The 18846-nt window shown below is 45.9% G+C and overlaps 2 protein-coding genes and 1 non-coding gene across 3 annotated transcripts; 2 read left to right on the top strand and 1 right to left on the bottom strand.

Moving 5' to 3' along the window:
• The first annotated feature begins 341 nt into the window (after positions 1–341).
• On the top strand, positions 342–2107 carry F4813DRAFT_220285 (ferritin-like domain-containing protein). The gene has a single exon (XM_049239792.1). The coding sequence runs from the start codon at positions 681–683 to the stop codon at positions 1794–1796; it is 1116 nt and encodes a 371-aa protein (XP_049103151.1). The 5' UTR covers positions 342–680; the 3' UTR covers positions 1797–2107.
• Positions 2108–7253: 5146 nt separating this feature from the next.
• F4813DRAFT_346697 (uncharacterized protein) lies at positions 7254–9710 on the bottom strand. Its single transcript, XM_049241875.1, has 2 exons — positions 9058–9710; positions 7254–8832 (listed from the first exon to the last, which is right to left on the bottom strand). The coding sequence occupies exons 1-2, from the start codon at positions 9130–9132 to the stop codon at positions 7582–7584; spliced, it is 1326 nt and encodes a 441-aa protein (XP_049103150.1). The 5' UTR covers positions 9133–9710; the 3' UTR covers positions 7254–7581.
• A 5129-nt stretch (positions 9711–14839) lies between these two features.
• F4813DRAFT_t28 lies at positions 14840–14911 on the top strand. The gene has a single exon. It is a non-coding gene; the product is annotated as a tRNA-Ala (tRNA).
• Positions 14912–18846: the final 3935 nt, after the last annotated feature.

Raw genomic sequence — 18846 nt, 5'->3', positions numbered from 1 at the left:
AAGACCATTCTGTCGTCATGTTGGATATATACATACCTAGGTATTAGGTACCGCTATGTTAGCTCTCGTCGCTGTGGACTCTATCAAGTCCCATCAGAGGAGGTGACGATAAGCCTTTTTTCAGCTCCCCACACCAGACCTCTGGGTCTGCCGACGTGGCGGTTGGAAGCTGGGAACTAATCCCTTTCTTCCCTCCCTCTTAGACTTTTTTCGGCTCGTCAGAATGCCGCTGAGTAGTTTACCACCTTAGCGCAGCCAGAGCGTAAGCCAAATCGGCAGACGGGCCTGTCGATCAGAATGCATGAGCCGCTAGTTTCACAACGCCATCGTTGCAATTGGTTGGCTTCGTTCTCTCATGCATGTCTTGATCAGGTTTTGTTTTGCTCTTGTTTACTGCACCGTCTGCAAGGTCTGGTCCATATCACAAATATACCCCGTCATGATATCACCAAGCGAAATTTCGATGTACCACACAACATCCGCTGGCAAATTTCGTGGCGTTCCTTGCGAATGCGCTATTGGAGGTCGCCGATACGACCCTGCCAGTAGGATATGCAGCACAATATAAACAGCCCGTCCGTCCCGGTTAGGACTGACCAACAAGAGAATCTCGAGAATCTCGAGAATCTGGCAAAGTCGTCTCTTCATTCCTCAAGGCTTCTCACCTGTCAACTTTCACAATGGCGATCCGATCTCTTCTCCAGCTGTGCCTTTTGAGCCCTCTCGTTTCTGTTGCTATTGCGAAGCCTATCATAGGAAAGAGAGGCTCTTTTGCCGACACTCAGAAACTCTCTGACCCGTCCTATGGCCCAGTTCCTGGTCAGAGCCCGATCTTCAGCTCGTACTATGGCGTCGAGGCACCTTTCCCTGGAAACTTGAGAGATGCCGTCCTGCCGACCAAGGCCGGCCCGCCTGGTGAGGACGATGTAGTCTGGCAGAACTTGCTCTCAGCCGAATGGGTCATCTTCGATTTCTACCAGCAAGCTGTCGAAGCCTTCAACGAGACGGCCTTCATCAAGGCTGGCATGCCCAACACCACATACAAACGCATCCAAGAGATCCGTAATAACGAAGCCGGCCATCTACGCATCTTCCAGAACCAGATCTCCGCCACGTCGGTTAAGCCCGGCGCGTGCGAGCATCAGTTCCCCTTCTACGATCCCATCTCATTCCTAGCCCTCGTCACCGTCCTCGAGGTCTCCAGCATGGCTTTCTTGACCGGACTGGTGCGAGATGCTAAGCTCCCCTCCTCGCAGGCTGCTATGCTTTCGATCGCCGAAACCGAGGCGCGCCACGAAGTCTGGAGCTTGATCGAGATCTGGAAGACTAACCCCTTCGGCGGCCCAGCCGACACCGTATTCCCCTACGCCAACCAGATCCTCGACACTACCAACGCCTTCATCGTACCCGGTAGCTGCCCCGTAGAGAACCCCGAGTACCCCTCGCCGCGCCAGAAGCTGCCCGCTCTCAGCGCTGCCAAAGACACCAAGTCGCTGACGCCCGGCTCCAACATCGGGCTCAGCTTCACCGACCCGACCAACCAGCCCAAGTTCGACAGCGACAAGGAGTACTACGCTGTCTTCTTCCACGGCGTTGCCAACATCAGCGTGCCTATTGACACGTCGTGCTGGCCCGAGAAAGAGATCCGCGTCACCATCCCCGAGCAATTCGAGACCAAGGGCGTCATCGCCGCCGTGGTCGCCGATGCCCCCGGTGCTCCGACCAAGGAGAACGTCGTCGCTGGACCGGGTATCATCCTCGAACAGCCAGCCGCGCTTGCTACGAAGCTATTGTAAATGTGATATACGATATGGTCGTTGGAGTACATAGTGGTATATGAACTGGATAGTCGGCTTTACCAATACATATACAGGCGGGGGTTTAAAATAATGGTTTGGAGCTACATTTTAATAATGTCAATGTTTAATCACCTTGTCTAAATGTCATAAATATATCCAATCCAATCGCGAGATGGAGTTTAAATCGCAGGCAGAACATACTTCAGACTGTCGAATAATCAGATATCAACCTGGGGGCCTTTTCGTTTGTCGGTCGTTACGGTAGTGGATCATATCCTCCCAAATTAAATCAACCATCTTCTTTTCTACATACCTATATCCCTGTACTTGCCCCCCTCGACATTCATTCTTAGTAGGCTGGTAACCCCCCAGATGTGATCATACCCATCTCTAAGTCTAAAACTGATCCCTCTCTCAAGACCCCGGGTATCGATTATTTTCGTAGCGCTTAGGACTCCATAACATTGCAGCCGGCACCTTGTCCTACGAAGGCAAATTATGTTAGTTTATCTATTTTCCTAGGAGCGAGGGGACTAGCGTATGTATAAGTAAATAGATAGGGGTTAGTAGTTATGGGTTATAGAGAAGTAGAGAACAGGGAAGGGGAAAAGACTAATGCTTACCGCACCAGATCTGTCACAGCTGCTCGCAGATCCTCTTGCCGAGGCCATGCTCGTCGCCGCAGTTCAAGGGGACGGTGTTCTTGTAACACTGGTTGCAGGCCTGCTGGGCTGCGTTGTTCGGGTAGTTCGTGATAGTAGAGTAGAGTAGTCTGAAAAGGCACTGGATAACTGTGATTTATGTAGACTTTGGGAGTAAATAAACTCGAGAGGGACATATGTTTATGTAGATATTTAGATGTCTGTCCTATCCTATATGTTTAGCTCGTGCTATCGTCGTAGCTACCACACGATTCATTATTTCCTTACGAGAATCACAGAAAGGGTTCAAGCTAAGAAGCTCTAAGGCGGCCGTCCGACGAACAATAGCGTGTATCATGGGAGGACATCGCTCTGACTGGGTTCTTTAGTATTCACTCGGTGACGATAGTGGCAAGAGAGTGGCTGTCAATTATAGATCGTGACATTACCTATTGCAGTCTTAGTCCTATATGCACCTAGGAACGATTTAGAAGATATCACAACGTCGCACTCGAATTGCCTGTTCCCTAAGTTCGTACAACTGGATTTGGCTTCGCTCTTAATCGTGTGCTAATATAGTAACACGGGTAGGCAGCCCTTCGCTTGCCAAACCCTGTGATCACAATGCACACGGTAGAAATAGTCGCCTTATCATCCTTCTAGGCGTCCGCAAATATAACAATACGTAAAGTACCCTGTAAAAAATCCAATGGATTCAAAAGCTTTTTAGAATCATACACACCCTTTCCTTTCGCGCCGATGAGGGCAGCCCCTATTACAGAACAGAATGCCATTTCTATTTCGCCAACGATACTTGTAAATAAATCATTACAATCCTATCACGCATATGCCGTCGACTAGTCCGGTAAAAAAAAAAAAAAGGGTTGATGTGACCACCCAGGGAATCGAGCCCCAAAGCCTAGCGATACTTCATAAGAATAGTATAAGGATGTTTCATAGGTATGCGGTAGTAGTAGTTCTTAGGTGGGGCGGGGAAATATCGCTAGACCGTACCAACCTGGCCATTGTTTATTTGTTAAAGACCTCCTCTGGTCTTTTTACTTATAAGGTCTTATTCTGGATGGGAAAAGGTCGGGTGTAGAGCGTGGCTTGGTAGAAAGTTCTCGTAGTCGTGGCTGTTGAGCTTTTTTGGAGGATACGTGTTATTGTTTGCTCTCGGACGGGTGGAAAGTTAAAGAGTGATGATAGTATAGAAAAGGGCCGTGCTAGTGTGGTAGTTTCTTTGAACCGTGGATATATTTCGTTCTGGGTGCTAGTATTAGGTCAGTTGTTATCTTGTTATTCGTCTAACATCTACTAGAGAGCATTGAACTTTATAATAAAACACGGTATAGTGTCAGACGCGTAACAGGACTCTATAATGGAAGAGTTGGTATAGGGGTGAGCATACCTATGATATAGATAGACTGTTCATATACCAAAGTATTTTCGATATATTACTTTGAAGTAGATGTGACTTAGGTATGTAAACGACTATCAAGCCCAGTACATCTTAGTTGAATCTCTAATGTCGCTTGGACGGAATGCTCTATTATATCGATGCCCATAAACGACAAGACGAGACACATACGGATATCCATATGGAGTAGGGTCGACAGTATCCAGGTCAGTAACAACCGGCCAACAAACCACCGCAACGGCAACAGCCCCGGGCCCGTCGTATCCGCAAATACAACAAGCGAAACCCGACCAGCAGTCCGCTCCCGCATCGTGCGACCCGGACACACATCTCTACCCACACAATGGCGTACAGCTAGATCGATCCCGCAGTCTCGTCTCCATTACCACGTGCCCGGAATCTCCAGAAGATCGATTATCCCCCCCCCGGCAGAAGCCAAGGCCGGCGCGACGAGGGCATCTGAAACGCGGCAGGGAAGAGGCGAAACGGTAGGGCTCGCGGATACCCACCGTCTGTGCGCGGTAACGACGACATCGCATCTCGTCGTCTCAAGTTTCAGATCGTACCTTGCATCCTCGTGCTGGGAGGGGGGGTCTTATCACGTCGTATTACATTTTCCCTTGCCTTTTCTTTTTCTTTTTCTTGTTCGTGGTGACGTGACGAGACGTGACGTGACGGGACGGGATTAATGGGTTTGCTTTGCTTCGCCGCGCTCCAGCTACGTTATGATAGTTCTGTTCTGACACCGGGATCGGCGTGGGGCACGGGGATTACCGTCTACTATGTATGCGGACATATCGGAAGAGACGGCCTCCCTCACTTTGTAGCTCGCCTGCTGAATGAATGAATGAATGAATGAACATGTCAGCCACGGGGGCTAAACACTATAAGCAACTAGGTTAACTCGTTAGCTTGAACTGCATATGCGCTCACTATATCTAAGCGCCTCAATCATCCGATTCTTCGTACGAATCGACAACAGCACTTATATACATAGGTAGACAGAGGGCGGCGCGAAGTTGGGACAGAGTTGCGCCTCGATGGGCGACACCGCAGAACCCCTCCCCCTCTATCGCGACTTTGCTCAAAGCTCCATCTCGACTCCTGAGAGGGGGAGGGGCGTTTTCCCATGCCGTTACTAGGAATTAAGCTTCTGGGCGCAGCTCGTTTGATACCTAGGTATGCTTCGGGGCCTGTTTCATCCAGGGACAAGCCACGCGCGCCCGTCCAGCTGGTACAGTTAGGTACATACACATCTACAGTTGAAGCTTTAGGTACCTAATGTATCTAAATCGTCCAATTAAATAAATAATAGGCCCCCGTCTTTGCTCTGATATCGAGGTCTTCAACATCGGACGGTTTCCTCCATAACTTAATGTGCCTTAGACTATATATCGTCTGTATTATATACGTGCCATGCTATAATATAAGTGAGATGCACGCAATTGGTCCGGGTGCTTAAGATCTTAGGTTAAAGCGTTCTGGTTTCTGGGCGAACGAGTGGTTGGCGGTTGATCGCCCAGCCGGGTTTAGTTAGGGTCTTGCATATCTGCTATGCTACGCCGTATTAGTGGTAAGTGAGTAAGAAGCCGGCGAACTAGACCCCAAAGCCATCAAGTGTTTATGCAGGTGCTGTGGGCGTCTAGCTTTTTTGGTATCGTGATTCGTTTGTGTGAGATGGGGGCAACCGCTGCGTTGGGGTTGGGTTGCATGATACATAAACCTACGATGTATGTAGTGTAGTTATACATAGTTACCTGTTATCCTTATATCTGCAGATGTATATGAGGTAGTTAGTATATGAGGTAGTATATGCAGTGCACGTACTACATGCATGTACATAAATCGCTGCCCCTTGCTTTTTTCGTCGGTCGCGCTGTCGTGTCATGTTCATGCATAGGTAGGTATATACATACATGTACAAGATATGAAGTACGACAGTATGTACAATACAGTATACTACCTACCTAGCATATATCTAAGGTTATACGTGCGTGCGGTAGCGTTGTGCCACTTGGAACTTCCAAGTTGGAAGTTTGCTGTTGATAGCCAAGTACCCGTTAGTTCCCTGCGCCATCTTCTGGATTACATATTCCGTACATATGTCTAAGGTAGTAAACTGCGAGTAAAATACAGATGCAGTTGGGTATATGTACCTACCTAGGTAGGTATATATATCCTTAGCATCTTAACGATCTAGTTCTGCGGCGATTCATTATGCCTCGATTATATCCGAGGATAACGTACATAGATTGAACCTCCTCCTCTTATAATAGGTATATCTTATATAAGTCGCGATGCGCGCATTCGTCGAATTAGCGGTGACTTTTCCTTATAGCCCCCCCACCCGCTCCGCCATACCATGCCATACCATACCACATATACATAGCGAACGTCAAGGTGGGCATTGGCGGTCGCCGGTTCTGGACTGGCGGGATGGGGTCACGCAGCATTACATAGTAACCTAATATATTATAGTTTGGACGAACTTTTCCGTAAAACTCTCGGTGACTACATTCCGAAGGTGGCGCATTGCCTATCGGGGCGGTAAAACTCGCTTACACAGATCTTGTTTTTTTTTTAATAAAAAAGGGGGAAACGAGAGATAGAGATACACACGCATAGTTAAAGTTAGGTTGGGTATTACATACACGGCAGCATGCAGATTGCAGCTTGCAGCTTGCAGGTTTAGCAGGGCGTTGGTGATATGATAGTGACGGTTAGCAGGCTGTGATGCTTCTCCCGTATCCGTTAGTCCTGCTAAATAAAGTCTTTTGAAAATAAAGTCCTTGATGTCAATACCTCGTATGTGCTTTTCTCAAGACTTCTAAAGGAGGTTGGTGAACTACTAGTACGGCAAGTGATAGTTACCTATGCTGGATACTAGTGTAAATTCAGACTTATGAGTTGGCTGGGGTGTGGTGGAGGATAATGATGATTGGTTTGCAGCATTTTCTTAGTGTTGTTCCTTGCAGGTATAAGCCAGTCCATACATGTAGGTCTTGCTCGTAACGACGATGGTGTCAACTCCTTAGACCGCCCGCTATCGGCAGAAGAAGAAAAAATATAATTCTCGAGGGAGCCAAGACAGGGATGCGCTCTACGATATGATCGTCGCTATTGGAGATGCGGTAAGGCCGAGTGTGAAACTTGTTGTGCTGAAAAATTGAAAAAACCAAGATATCGCTGTATCGTCAAAGTTTCGTTTCGCCAATTATAGACCAGGGACTCTTGTTATACTGAAACATTGATCAAGCCCAGGCCAACTCCAGACGAAACGGATAGAAACTAGCAACAGAATCCTGCACGTCGCAGATACCTAAGCCATATTTATCACTTTCGCACACATTGAAACCATGAAGATAATAAACTTAGTTAATAGTGAAATCAAAGTGAGTTGTGACGTGGTATCATTCATCTAATAATCATTGTGTAAGCGCTATAGCAGCGTTAATAGACCCATGTAATCCTCCCATTAGCGTATTGCTACCAATTTTCCCCCTTATACTGTGGCCGTTGCTCATTAATCGGCATATCCCCAAGGTATCATATCAATTAACACTCTCCCATGAACCTTGTCAAACTCAATGCACCTATAACTCGCAGTAGTGATGATGCGCCTCCAAACTCAACTCCATGTTGCCTCTGTAACGCCTCCTAGTTGTATGCCCCGAGATTAACGAAATTGATAAGAAATTATGATAGTAAAGAGAGTAAGCTTTTATGGCTTGTTAAGCCGTAAACTCCGCCGCCGATTCATATTGAGACCGCTTAATATGCCCCTCTTCAATGTTGTTGGGCTTGGGCTCGCAGGTTGAATCGACGGAGGCAGTTTAGTAAGTAATCGTGGGTTTGATTCCCTCCGCGCCGACATCATGATATCGTTGTAAGTCACGGGGGTCTGAGGCCGTGCGGGGGTAGCAGATACTGGCTCGGATCTCCTGGCCTGCTGCTCTTCCTCGCCGGCCGTGCGTAACGTATTTAATGTAAGTTGAAGATCCGTGGTCGAAGTTGATATAGATCTCAAACTGAGGATACTATCTCTGGAGGCGGCGTCCTTAAGATTTGGACGGCTACGCTTCCTTACTAGATTCATCGATCTTTGAAGACGATGGAATGGAGTCTTAGCTCGGGGGATAACGTCAGTAAGTACCGGTACCTTCGATGCCGATTCGAGCTTGTAGTTGTTGGTAGCAAAGGGGTCCTGGCTGAGGAAGGATGGACTCTCCCTGGGTATATCTATGGCGGATGCGAAGCTAGTTGCCCGTAACGGACCTGGCCGACCTTCAAACGAGCTTGTGCGGATAGAAGGAGAGGAGGATCTCGTTCGAGGTCTTCGAATAGGCGATACTGATCTTCGACCGCTCGCCAGGTCCACTACGAAAGGTTTCCCGACATATATTACCGAGACGGCCCTGGCGGTGTCCTCTTGACTCTTGCGTCGCGCTGGAGACTTCTCGGATTGGTCGCTGTTAGAGTCGCACTCGTAGTCGGAGAAGTCGTCTGCAGACGAAGAGGCATCCTCCTCGGAGGAGAGGTAAGCATCGTGCGGGTCGGTGATCGGCTCGGTCGAGATACGCTGTAGAGTATTCAAGAGTCTTGATGTCCTGAGTGCGCTCCTCTCTGGTAACTTAGGGGTCGCAATAGTAACCTCCCGAGCATCCAAAACCGTAGCCTCTTCGATCATACACGTATCGTCCATATCGGCGAACACGTCGGCGAGGTCTTCTTCGCAGGTAGAATATGATGCGAAGCTATTTCTAGACTGCTCACGGGATTCCTTGGATATTCTGGAAGTTACTGACTTCCGAGCCTCATCCAGCCCATTCGATGGGTGTGGCTGTTCTACAGACATAATGGTGGTCATATTGTTAAGATATGGGATATAGGACCGTCGGCGGTGAAGCGTTCGGGCGTCGATATAGTATACTGTATAGTATTGAATATAAGCGAATAAAAGGTGGAACTGAACCTGTCGATCCGTAAAGAATGTAAGCTGAGGCCAGCTCTTTTCTTAAAAGGCAGTTATAGAAAGTGCATCGTGGGGATCGAGTAAGCTGTGGACATGAACATGGAGATATTTCATAAGAAAAAGAAGTTGGGCAGTGGGTGGCATACATATTCTTTCCATCAACTGCGTTTTCCGTGTACATAGGACGGGATATAAGTGAAGGGTGGGGGGAACGTAGCTACGTACCTTATAGACAGGGGGGCATGGGACAGGGGGTATAATATGTTCCCCTGAACCTGGAAACCTGGAACACTGGAACATAAATCTTAGCGGGTGTTGTAACTCTCAGGACTTCAGACCCTGGACGAGGTTGGAGGGGTGTCACGAATGGGTAGGTGCGTAACTAGGACTAGCTAGTCCATCCTTCTCTCATCAAGAAGAAACCGTTCGAAGTGAAAGCGTGCAGAGGATGTAACTAATACAGTAATATCGAGAAGAATACGCCGGAATACGCTGGGCAATAAGGGACAGTTCTAAATGGGAACATCGAAGGGCTCGAGTCGAGAAGAGAAATCACTTGGCGGACCATCCCGACCCTTCTCTACAGGAATTAAGGTAGCGGCGTGTGCTTCGAATAAGGTATTGGCGACCGTTAAACACTTACATGACTTGATGAATACTGTAAATGTGAGTTGCACAAGTCGACGATGTTACCTAAGGTCTTGTTCGTTTCGTACAGACGATGGTTAAAAGAATGTTGCATGCAAGATATAAAAGTAGATGAAAAATAAAAATCTCTTGAAACGGATCAAATCTACGTTAGCAAACTTGGGGGGAGAACTGGTTATGAAATAATAATCGGAGGGCTGGGCCGAAAAGCAATCGGACAGCCGATGCCATATACATACCTACCTACCTACATAGCCACCCACCGTACGCTTTCTTCAATAAATGTAGGCTATTTTGTCCATGCATCTACCAACAATTTACATAGTACCTAGCCTATATGATATATGATCAGCTTCGCCCGCCTTTTTAAACCACGATACCATGATGCCATAATGTCATCCTATGTTTAGATACCAAACATACCTAGGTACCTAGGTACTTATGCCTGCTGCTCGGTGTGAGGACTTGAATAAACATTCGAGAGGACACTTTTTTGAACAGCGGACAGACCAGCATAGTGGAGTTCTGCCAACAGGATCTGTAAAAAATACTTCCATTCAAGGACATGATCGCCTAAGGGTCCAGTGGTTAGGATTGGGCTGGCCAGGTTATTCGAGGTAAATAAAATAAAAACTCCATTATTTCGTATGCATCAAGTAGAGTCGGTGATAGATAGGATTGGGGTCTACGGGAGATTCGTTCATCGATAATCCTTCATGACGATAGGCTTACAAGCCCGTAAGCCAGACTGTCACTCGACGTAAGTTGCTTGAGGTTCCGTGGCGCAAAGATGCATGGTGGACGAGACGAGGCTCACCTGCGTAGCACTATGTATGTAGGCTGGCTTGTGCTAAAAAGACATATGAACAATATGCGAACCTATGTACCCTAAGATACATGTATTGTACCTTAGTATGTAATTATTGGATCGAGACCCTTGAAGCTGATCACCGATTCAACGGAGTTAACCTTTGCAACATTTTAAATAACTAGTACAAACTTGGTAGTAGTTATATAAAATCTTGCAGTTAATTGTGTATTAAATCGTGCGATATAATTCCAAAATTCAGGCTTTCAATTCATTAGGTAGACTGGTAGAAGAGCGGTGCAATAGGTACCTAGGTAGTGATCTATTCAACTAATTTGACTTAGGTACCTTGGTGCCGTTAGAACCCGCAAGACCGGGCCCCTAGCCTAGACCCCACTGGTACTGGCCACTGCGGCCGGTTATGTACGACGTGTACTGCGTCTACGAATGTACAACATGTCTAAGTCGCCTGTCATAGCCAGCCGGGACTCGGGAGACCCGTTCTTTTATTATCCGTAGTTACCATTTCTTGATATCCTTAGTAAAATAATTAGTACCCGAGATAGATCAATGTCAGTCAAGAACGCCTCAATTCTAATAGCAGCGTAGTGGCGGCCGTTTATATACAACGTCACTCATCGCGAGTGGATAGTTGTCTTCAAATCATCTCTTCACCGAGCATCGAAATCTACAGTATTGTATTATGCAGCAGTGATCTGCATTGCCGCCAACTATCGCCGAGACTTTTACAACGATTTATCCTCTAATACGACAGGTACAAAACGGAATACTTCTCTAAACCACACGCTGTCACCTCCTTTTACGACAGGATTAGCAAGGGGGAGATACTCCTATTCGGCTTTTTTCGTAGTTGACCTTCCCGCTCAGCAAACCGACTCAACTATTTCGATATGTAAGTCTTCAGGAGAAGGGAGATCGGAATGTTTGAACCGTCATGTGAGAAACGAAAGAGGGAGACGCGGGATCCAAATCTGCCAACCATATCTTCAGGATGCAACCCGCATCAGACAAGTTGCAACGCTGATGGTCGTCGTACTTGAATGATTGGTCTATCATCATGCTCGGCTGTTTGGGTACCATCGAGGTTATACAAGACCTAGCCACTTAGACTGCTAGCTTTTTTGACGGGCTCACAACGCCCTTTCACGTCATGTTTAGCGTCAGGCCTTATTCGCAAATCATACTCATGCATCTCGTCGGTCGTCTATCAGATAGGCTCTACCATAAAAGCCAGGCAAACCTTCCGATGTTTTGCAGTCCCTCCTAATCTATTGCGAGAATTATGATTATCCTATCGTTGGGTGCGGGGGAATGATTTCGACTACCTTTACAGGAGCAACTCGTCGTCAGCAATCATGCGTCATGTATTATGCATCCTTCTATATAATGCGATCGAATTCTTTACCCCGGACCTACTCGATGCTACTGGATCGGGTTGACAGACTGTGGTCTAAGTTCGAAATGTTTATTCGTAACTACTTACAAAAGGATTTCTAGTTTACTACATCGAATAACGTACCGAACAGTATATTACCCCTTAAATTCATGAAACGATGTAACCCGAATTCACTACGAGTAGAGGCAACGATGTGCTTCGTTCCGACACGTTTCCAATTACGGATGGTTAGTGACAAAACACCTCTTGACATTCAAAATGCTTCATGAGTACCTGCGTATAATTCATCAAACATCCAATGCGTTAAAGACCGTATGACATATCATTCGCTCTGCCGAGGGCCCGGTTCCAACAATTCGCTCTTCGCCAAATAATAGCCTAAATCTTGCATCTGCTTGAGCGCATGTGTGTCTCGCTCGCGCATCATCTTCCGTCTGAGCGGGAGACATGATCGGGACCTGCTTTCGACTCTTTCGCCACAATATCCTCCCTTCGGGCATATGCATTTGCCCAATCCCCTGGTAATGTTTCCCCGTACCCAAACTTACTGGTTTCTAAGAATACATCCCATGAGATTCGAGTCTCATTGCAATTCTAGTACATGGAAGTACGTAATCGAAGTACGTACTTCTAGATGCGATCCACGTTTCGACGGTTATGGCGTCACACTCACTAATCCGCATCCAAAACAACCAATAATGTCAAGAAGAAACGTCACTCTATTGCCTATTTTGGTTAATCTGGATTTAGGCTAGCATTGATCTCCACAACCTTAATCCTGATCCCGTTTCTAAAAATGTATCCCAGGAATTCTAACGTGACAAGCTTCCACAGTACCTTCACTTTTTCTCATCAACTATACCGTAGACGTCGGCTGATTTTCCACCAACCACCACAGATGAAATAATCCAAGATGATGACCGAATAAGGCGAATCCTCCACAGCTTGACATCTTCGATTAAAGCTCTGTAGATCTCGCTGATCCAGCTCAAGCTTACTATCTAAGGCGCGTTTGCATCTTTAAGACACATCTCCAGCCACCTAATCAATGGGAAATGACATCGACGTTAGTCACGACGCCTCAAAAACCGGGCTCGGATCGGTTGCAAAGACACCTGTTTCCTGTTTACCGGTTGCCTCGGATGTTTGCATAAGGAGTTTTGTCCCGGTTTACTTGCGAACTGAATGCTGAATGAGGTTACTGCCCGTTGATTATGGACCAGAAGCCCCCCCCCCTGCATGTGTCCCGGCAGCGTGATATACAATTTCGGCCGAGCCTAGGATGCAACTATCGTCTTAGAAGATCACCTCAGTAGCACATGGCATTTATTCCCTTGCATACCGAAAGTCTGTCTGCTATTTGCTATGATAGAGTTATAGTCCGTCGCCAAGCTGAACTACTTGGCTTTGTCAGCTTCCTCTCAGAACTCACGTTCTGATTCGAGGCGCAACTTGGCTTTCAAAAGGCTAAGGTGTAAGCGAACAGCACTTTGTATTCAGTCCTAGGTAATTGTGACCCACAAGCTGCTTACTACACTGTACAAATGGAACCAGCATCTGCCGTATCAGAATAGGGTACCCAAACCCGAAATCGTCGTGGAGGCCGTATATGTGCCCTAATCGGGATGTGCCATGGCCAGGAGGCGTCTGCTTAATCCCCGAGTTCGCCCACCTCTCAGCCGCAGTCGATCCTAATGTCGAAACAGAGGCTAGCGATGATTGGCGAGCAGACGCGTCCAGGTTCCTAGACAAGACTCATTACAAGACGACTACTAGGTCAAACATTTCTCCAGAACGGCAGCCATCTGATATTATTACAGTGAGATAGGTAGGTTCGGACTTGCTCATATGTAGGCGCATTTTACATAGGGATAGGCCAACTAGTTAGACCGTGTTATTCACAAGACGACGGTTAATCTCACGACAACTAATGAACTTTCGATGTCTTTCATCTAGTTACGTTTACTACTCTAGCTTGCCAAATCTGTCATCAAACGACCGGCAAACAGCATCTTAGGCTTGTCAGTTCGGGGCGCATCGAACTTCTCCCTGTCACTTCTAGAAATAGAATCACTACCATGCTTTCTACCCCTTACTGATTTTTTCTATGCTAAGAGTAGAAGTTTGAATTGCCATGTGCATCTTGTCATCGCAAGTGAAAGTTTGGTTAAAACACCCTTCTCAACTAGTAGCACACGGCTACGCCTCATCCTTCCGGTACCTTATTTGCGGAGGTCAGGGGTATTTTCATTCTGGATGAGAAGTTTAAAGTTCTTTAAGTAGAATCGCAAGCGATTCCATTCGGGTATCTTTGAAACATCGCGAACCCCGTATCTTGGTTCCGGGGAATCCTCCCAGTTGTTTCGCAGCCACCGACCTGCCGTAACGGTCAACAGCCACTATATACCTGAATCGCAAGCCACGCGAAGGGGACTTGTTTTTAATATCTGCGAAGCCCTCGGGAGATTATTCAGGACCTCAACCTATGTTCTCGTCCCCTTCTCTACCCATATTAAACCCCATGGTAGTTGAGCCTCAGTTTCTACAATTAGAACACACGTTTTTTCTAGCTGCCCAAATGCGAAGTTCGACCCCTTACCCAGGGCTAGCGGCTCGTCGCACGTCTCTTCCTAGGCTGTTTCTGTGCATCCTCACAAGCTTTTATCTTCCGAAATAGGCACCACGTAGATCTCGTCGCCTAGATTGTTTTTCTAAACATGAAGCCTATTTAGGGAGTCTACCGCAAAATACCCTCAATGTTGGATCGCAAGGGACGGGACGGTAAGAAGCTAATATTGAGTAAAAATAGCTCCCACGAGGGGTAGTTTAGCGATTTGAAACTTCGTTTGCAACTAGGTTAGCTTCATAATGAGGGAAACTTAGGACAATGGAGCTTTAGGTACACTAACAACTGACTAGGTTAGGTTAGGTTAGGTTAGTAGTTGAAGCCGCTAACAAGCGACTCCATAACGCATTGTCATAGGTCAGAGAGTAGTTGATATATAAACCCCAATTTGCAATTAACCTTCAACATCCGCCAATAGGAGGATAGATCTGGAGCATCGTCTCCCACTAGATAAGCCAAGTTCGGCGAATCTAGGAGTTAGGTCGGCAACGACCGGCTTATAACCACGGGGCGTGTAACTCAGTGGTAGAGTGCTCGCTTTGCATGCGAGAAGTCCAGGGTTCGACTCCCTGCTCGTCCATCTTTTTGATTTTTTGAATAGTGGATTAGATATATGCATGGCTTCGGTAAACATATTTCTTTCTTTTCTTTTTTATCGTATTCAGTTGAAGTAGCCTACTATGGGGTAGTCTTTGGTTCTGGCGGGCAAGGAAGGTGGTATTGACTACTATCACCTTCGATCTTTGCCGCGAAGACTATTGCTTGTTGGCTCTTGGATAGGTTTGGTGGGGGAATAAGTGACTGACGCATAAGACTGAGAGGTGACTGTACTAGACTAGACTCGTTGAGTCGCATGAATATAGAGTTGATTAAACTAATAGAAAATATAATCCACAGGTAATAATAGGCTATCCTCGAGCTCCCATGGCTTAGTTGGAGTTCCTTGTGGAATAATCAAGTTGTTTCTATGCCTTCTAGTTCCACCTCGTGATACACCGGGCATCTTCATATGTTACGATATCCCTGATACCCAAGCCTGTACCGAAGTTCTCTCCTTCCCCCCTTTCTTCTAGATTCTCGCATCTACAGAACAAGTCCCCTTAGTTCACCGCCATGCAATAGAACGCTCTCTAAGATATTGCACAATAGAGTATATAGTAATTTGATTTAGTTTGGTTATATTAATGAAGATTAAGTCATAAAGCTACCTTCCATATGCTTGCAGAGGAAATAGTCCTAAGCTCCTATTCTCAATCGAATTCAAGTTCTGAAACCACCCCCCTTTTTAGAAAACAACTTGACGTTAACACCACTGGCAACTCGCAATATACCATAAACATTAATCAACGCACCAGTGTTCGTTTGCCTAAACGTACGAACAAGAATGTCTTGACTAAGAAGATCGGTCTAGAACCACAAAGCACAATTCGTCGCAACTCGATCTTTGCCATGATAAAAACATAGTCATCAACACCAAACTCAGCCCAACAATTTCTCTATCAACTAATAAACGTATTTTTTCAACGACAAATCAAGACAATACCTCGTCTTATTAAGCGTAGTTATAACTACCTATAAACCCCGCTACCCTTATCGCTCATATGAGGTCTCACCTAACATCATCGACCATTGGCCCTATCAAGCTTAAAATATTCAATCTGACCTGTTCCTAACACTCTCCAGGATGGACGACATCAAATTTCCGGATAGTGTAATGTTAGCCCTGTTAACATTGCTAGCTCTGCCAGTATTGGCATCTCTGGCGATATATCTGGCATGGCTGCTTTTAGGGGTCATGGTCGCTGTGCTGATATATGGCTTCTGTCGCAGAAACGACGTCGCAATTGCATATACGCAATTACACCTCAAATTGAGACAGCTTCTAGTACCATCGTAGATAATGCGGGTACTAGACTTTGCTATAGGAAGACGGCAATTTCGCCCTGGGCTTGCCTATTCTGCTATGGTTACCTGTTATGTTAGTCAATGAACGATATTAGTATTGATAGGAATACGTTTAAGATTATTGAAATGTCTACTTGCTACAATAATTATAATTATTGGTCTATTTCTATAAGAAAAGTGGCTATAAAATCCTCTAGCTTAGGCAGGCCACAATTAAAGACTTATATTCAATATTGTACGATATATATGTTTACCACGAAAACAGTTGATTTTCGGCATGTATAAAACTTTGTAATAGGACATATGATATAAGACTAATGTATTATGTTGAAGTCGTAGCATAATATCCGTCTTCTTTTTTATATTATAACTTTCTCCCACTATAAAAAAATTAATGCTATCCTAATTGCCTCGTTTCTATTAAACATAGAGAGACTAGGTGATCTATCCTATCTTCCACCTTAGTATACCGGTTCTGAAAAACGTATCCAGGTCGACCCGTCCTAGAATATGCGTCTTTGACAGTAATCATGATAGTAGGCTCATTTGATGATCATGTACGAAGTTGATTCTCTTAAGTTCTCTGGCAGACACTAGTCTGCCAGGAGATCTCTTGTAGCCAGCTGGTCATCGGGCATTATCCGCACGATGGTGTTGTCTGAGAGGCAGACAATTGTTTGGTGGTGTTTCAACTTGGTGGTTGTGAACCTGGTGGTGATTCTTAAAGTATCTCTAAAAATCGGCCTTCCGACGCAAATGCTGGTGCTAATGATTGAAAAATCATGAAGGAATGAGGTGCTACCAATTGTAGGCGTTGATTGATTATGGTTGGATTGAAGTTGTATTGAGTAAGTTACTGGAGGCATCTGTAAGATGCGTGGTAGGTAGTATATGTATCTAATTGAAAGGACTCATGATGAATATGAACTTCATGTATTGTGAAGGAGAGAAGATGGAATCTTTTCAATCTAACTAAGGTATCTACCTACATATTGTTTCGGCCATGTACGTCTTGCCGATAAGCTTCAGGGTTTCTGGTTGTGCTTCCAACTCTGTATCAAAGGTTTCCTGTCTCTGAGCCATGATGCCTACATCTCGTTGTAGTTTATCTACATGGGTTTCCAAACGCTTGATCTTATTCGTGAGGTTGTGATATTCCGGGGTGTTCGGGTTGTGTTCTAGCTCCTCGTGTAGGCGTTTTGGTAGATTCTTGGGTATCTTGGGTCTTGAAGGTAGTATCTCATCCTGAGTCACTACGGGATCATCGGAGTCAGAGTCTTGCAGGTCCTCCATATCTGACTCTGCGATTTGTGCTACTGGTCTTGAGGCTACTTTCTTTTTCCCTCCTCTTGCGCTGCGTGCTTTCTGGCAGACTCTTGTCTTCATTCGTGATGTGTCTGTCGTTATACAATTATACTGTGCGACTATTTCTGGCTGTTGTGATCGTGCATGCACGCGTCCACACGCCGGTGAATCAAGTAGGCTACGCGCGGCGTAATAATCTAGGTTGCCCATTTCTATGGGGAGCTTCGACGAAGGAATAGGGCGATAGGTGTAGAAACTTCCCAAGTTCGGGTATGTTATGGGGATGAATCTTTAGTTTTTCCTATTTTCTGAATTTACCACCGTGCTTGGTGCATAGCCGAAATAGCCCCTGTAACGGTGTATATAATCAAACATATGCCGGTAGAATTTGGCTGATGCATCGTGGTCGTCTCAGGTATATATATGCTGACTTGCACGGGGCATGACACTCCAAGCTCTGTCGCTCGGTATCTCTGTAGTCTTGCCATAAGATCGCGGGATAGAAGTATATCTGTATGAAAACCCTTCAACGTGTTTGTTCTTAAAGTCATCGACTTCTCAATACTTCTGGAGCTACCAGATGATGGTAGGCTCATTTGATGATCTCGTATGAAGTTGAATTAGGAAGATCTTTCTAGCAGACCAAAGTCTTAAGCTTGGCTAGGCCTTGGGCGTGATTATTCTCAAGGTTATTGGACAGACGGAGCCAGCGGTACCCTCGTTATCGAATCTGTCCGTAGCCGAAATAATTGTCCTGGATTTATGCCATCTCCTCGTGCTGAGGATATGTATAGTTTAGGAGGATTCATGATGCCATTAAATTTCGGGGGTAAAATTTAGATGAAGCATATGTAGATATAGTACATTGGTGATGCAGGTTTAACTAGCTTCTTCCCCTTCTTCTCTTATGGATTAGCAACCGTGTGTATTGGTTAAAACTTATACCGGCGAGGATCGCGGCTCTCTTCACACTGTCCGAGGTAGAAGAGGAGCCTAGGCTGGTAAGGGGGCGACCCAGTTGCACTTGGATGATATGCTGTTTCCTTATTAGCCCCAATGGAAGAGCGTGACGGATGTAACAGTAGAGTGAACAGTGCGTAGTTGTGGAGATATACAACGACGTACGAGACGCGCAGCTGTCCCATGGGTATGGGTTGGTCAATTTGTGTTTTTAAGTTGAGGTACGCAAATGACTTCAAGATAGCCTGGCATAGAACTATGTTGTCTTTTAGTTTAGGTATTGTGGATTGAATGTGATCGTTAATATTGTTATTGAAGTTGTTATTAATCATCGGAAGTTGGAAG

Source organism: Daldinia decipiens (genome assembly GCF_022478715.1).
Source record: "Daldinia decipiens strain CBS 113046 unplaced genomic scaffold F4813scaffold_4, whole genome shotgun sequence".
NCBI lineage: Eukaryota > Fungi > Ascomycota > Sordariomycetes > Xylariales > Hypoxylaceae > Daldinia > Daldinia decipiens.
The sequence above is the reverse complement of the archived record's forward strand: the minus strand, read 5'-3'. Positions and strand labels throughout refer to the sequence as shown.

Coding starts and splice junctions, on each gene's coding strand:
- F4813DRAFT_220285 (XM_049239792.1), top strand. CDS start 681: ATGGCGATCCGATCTCTTCTCCAGCTGTGCCTTTTGAGCCCTCTCGTT.
- F4813DRAFT_346697 (XM_049241875.1), bottom strand. CDS start 9,132: ATGTTCCAGTGTTCCAGGTTTCCAGGTTCAGGGGAACATATTATACCC. Junction 8,833..9,057: donor CATGCCCCCCTGTCTATAAG/GTACGTAGCTAC, acceptor ACGGATCGACAG/GTTCAGTTCCACCTTTTATT.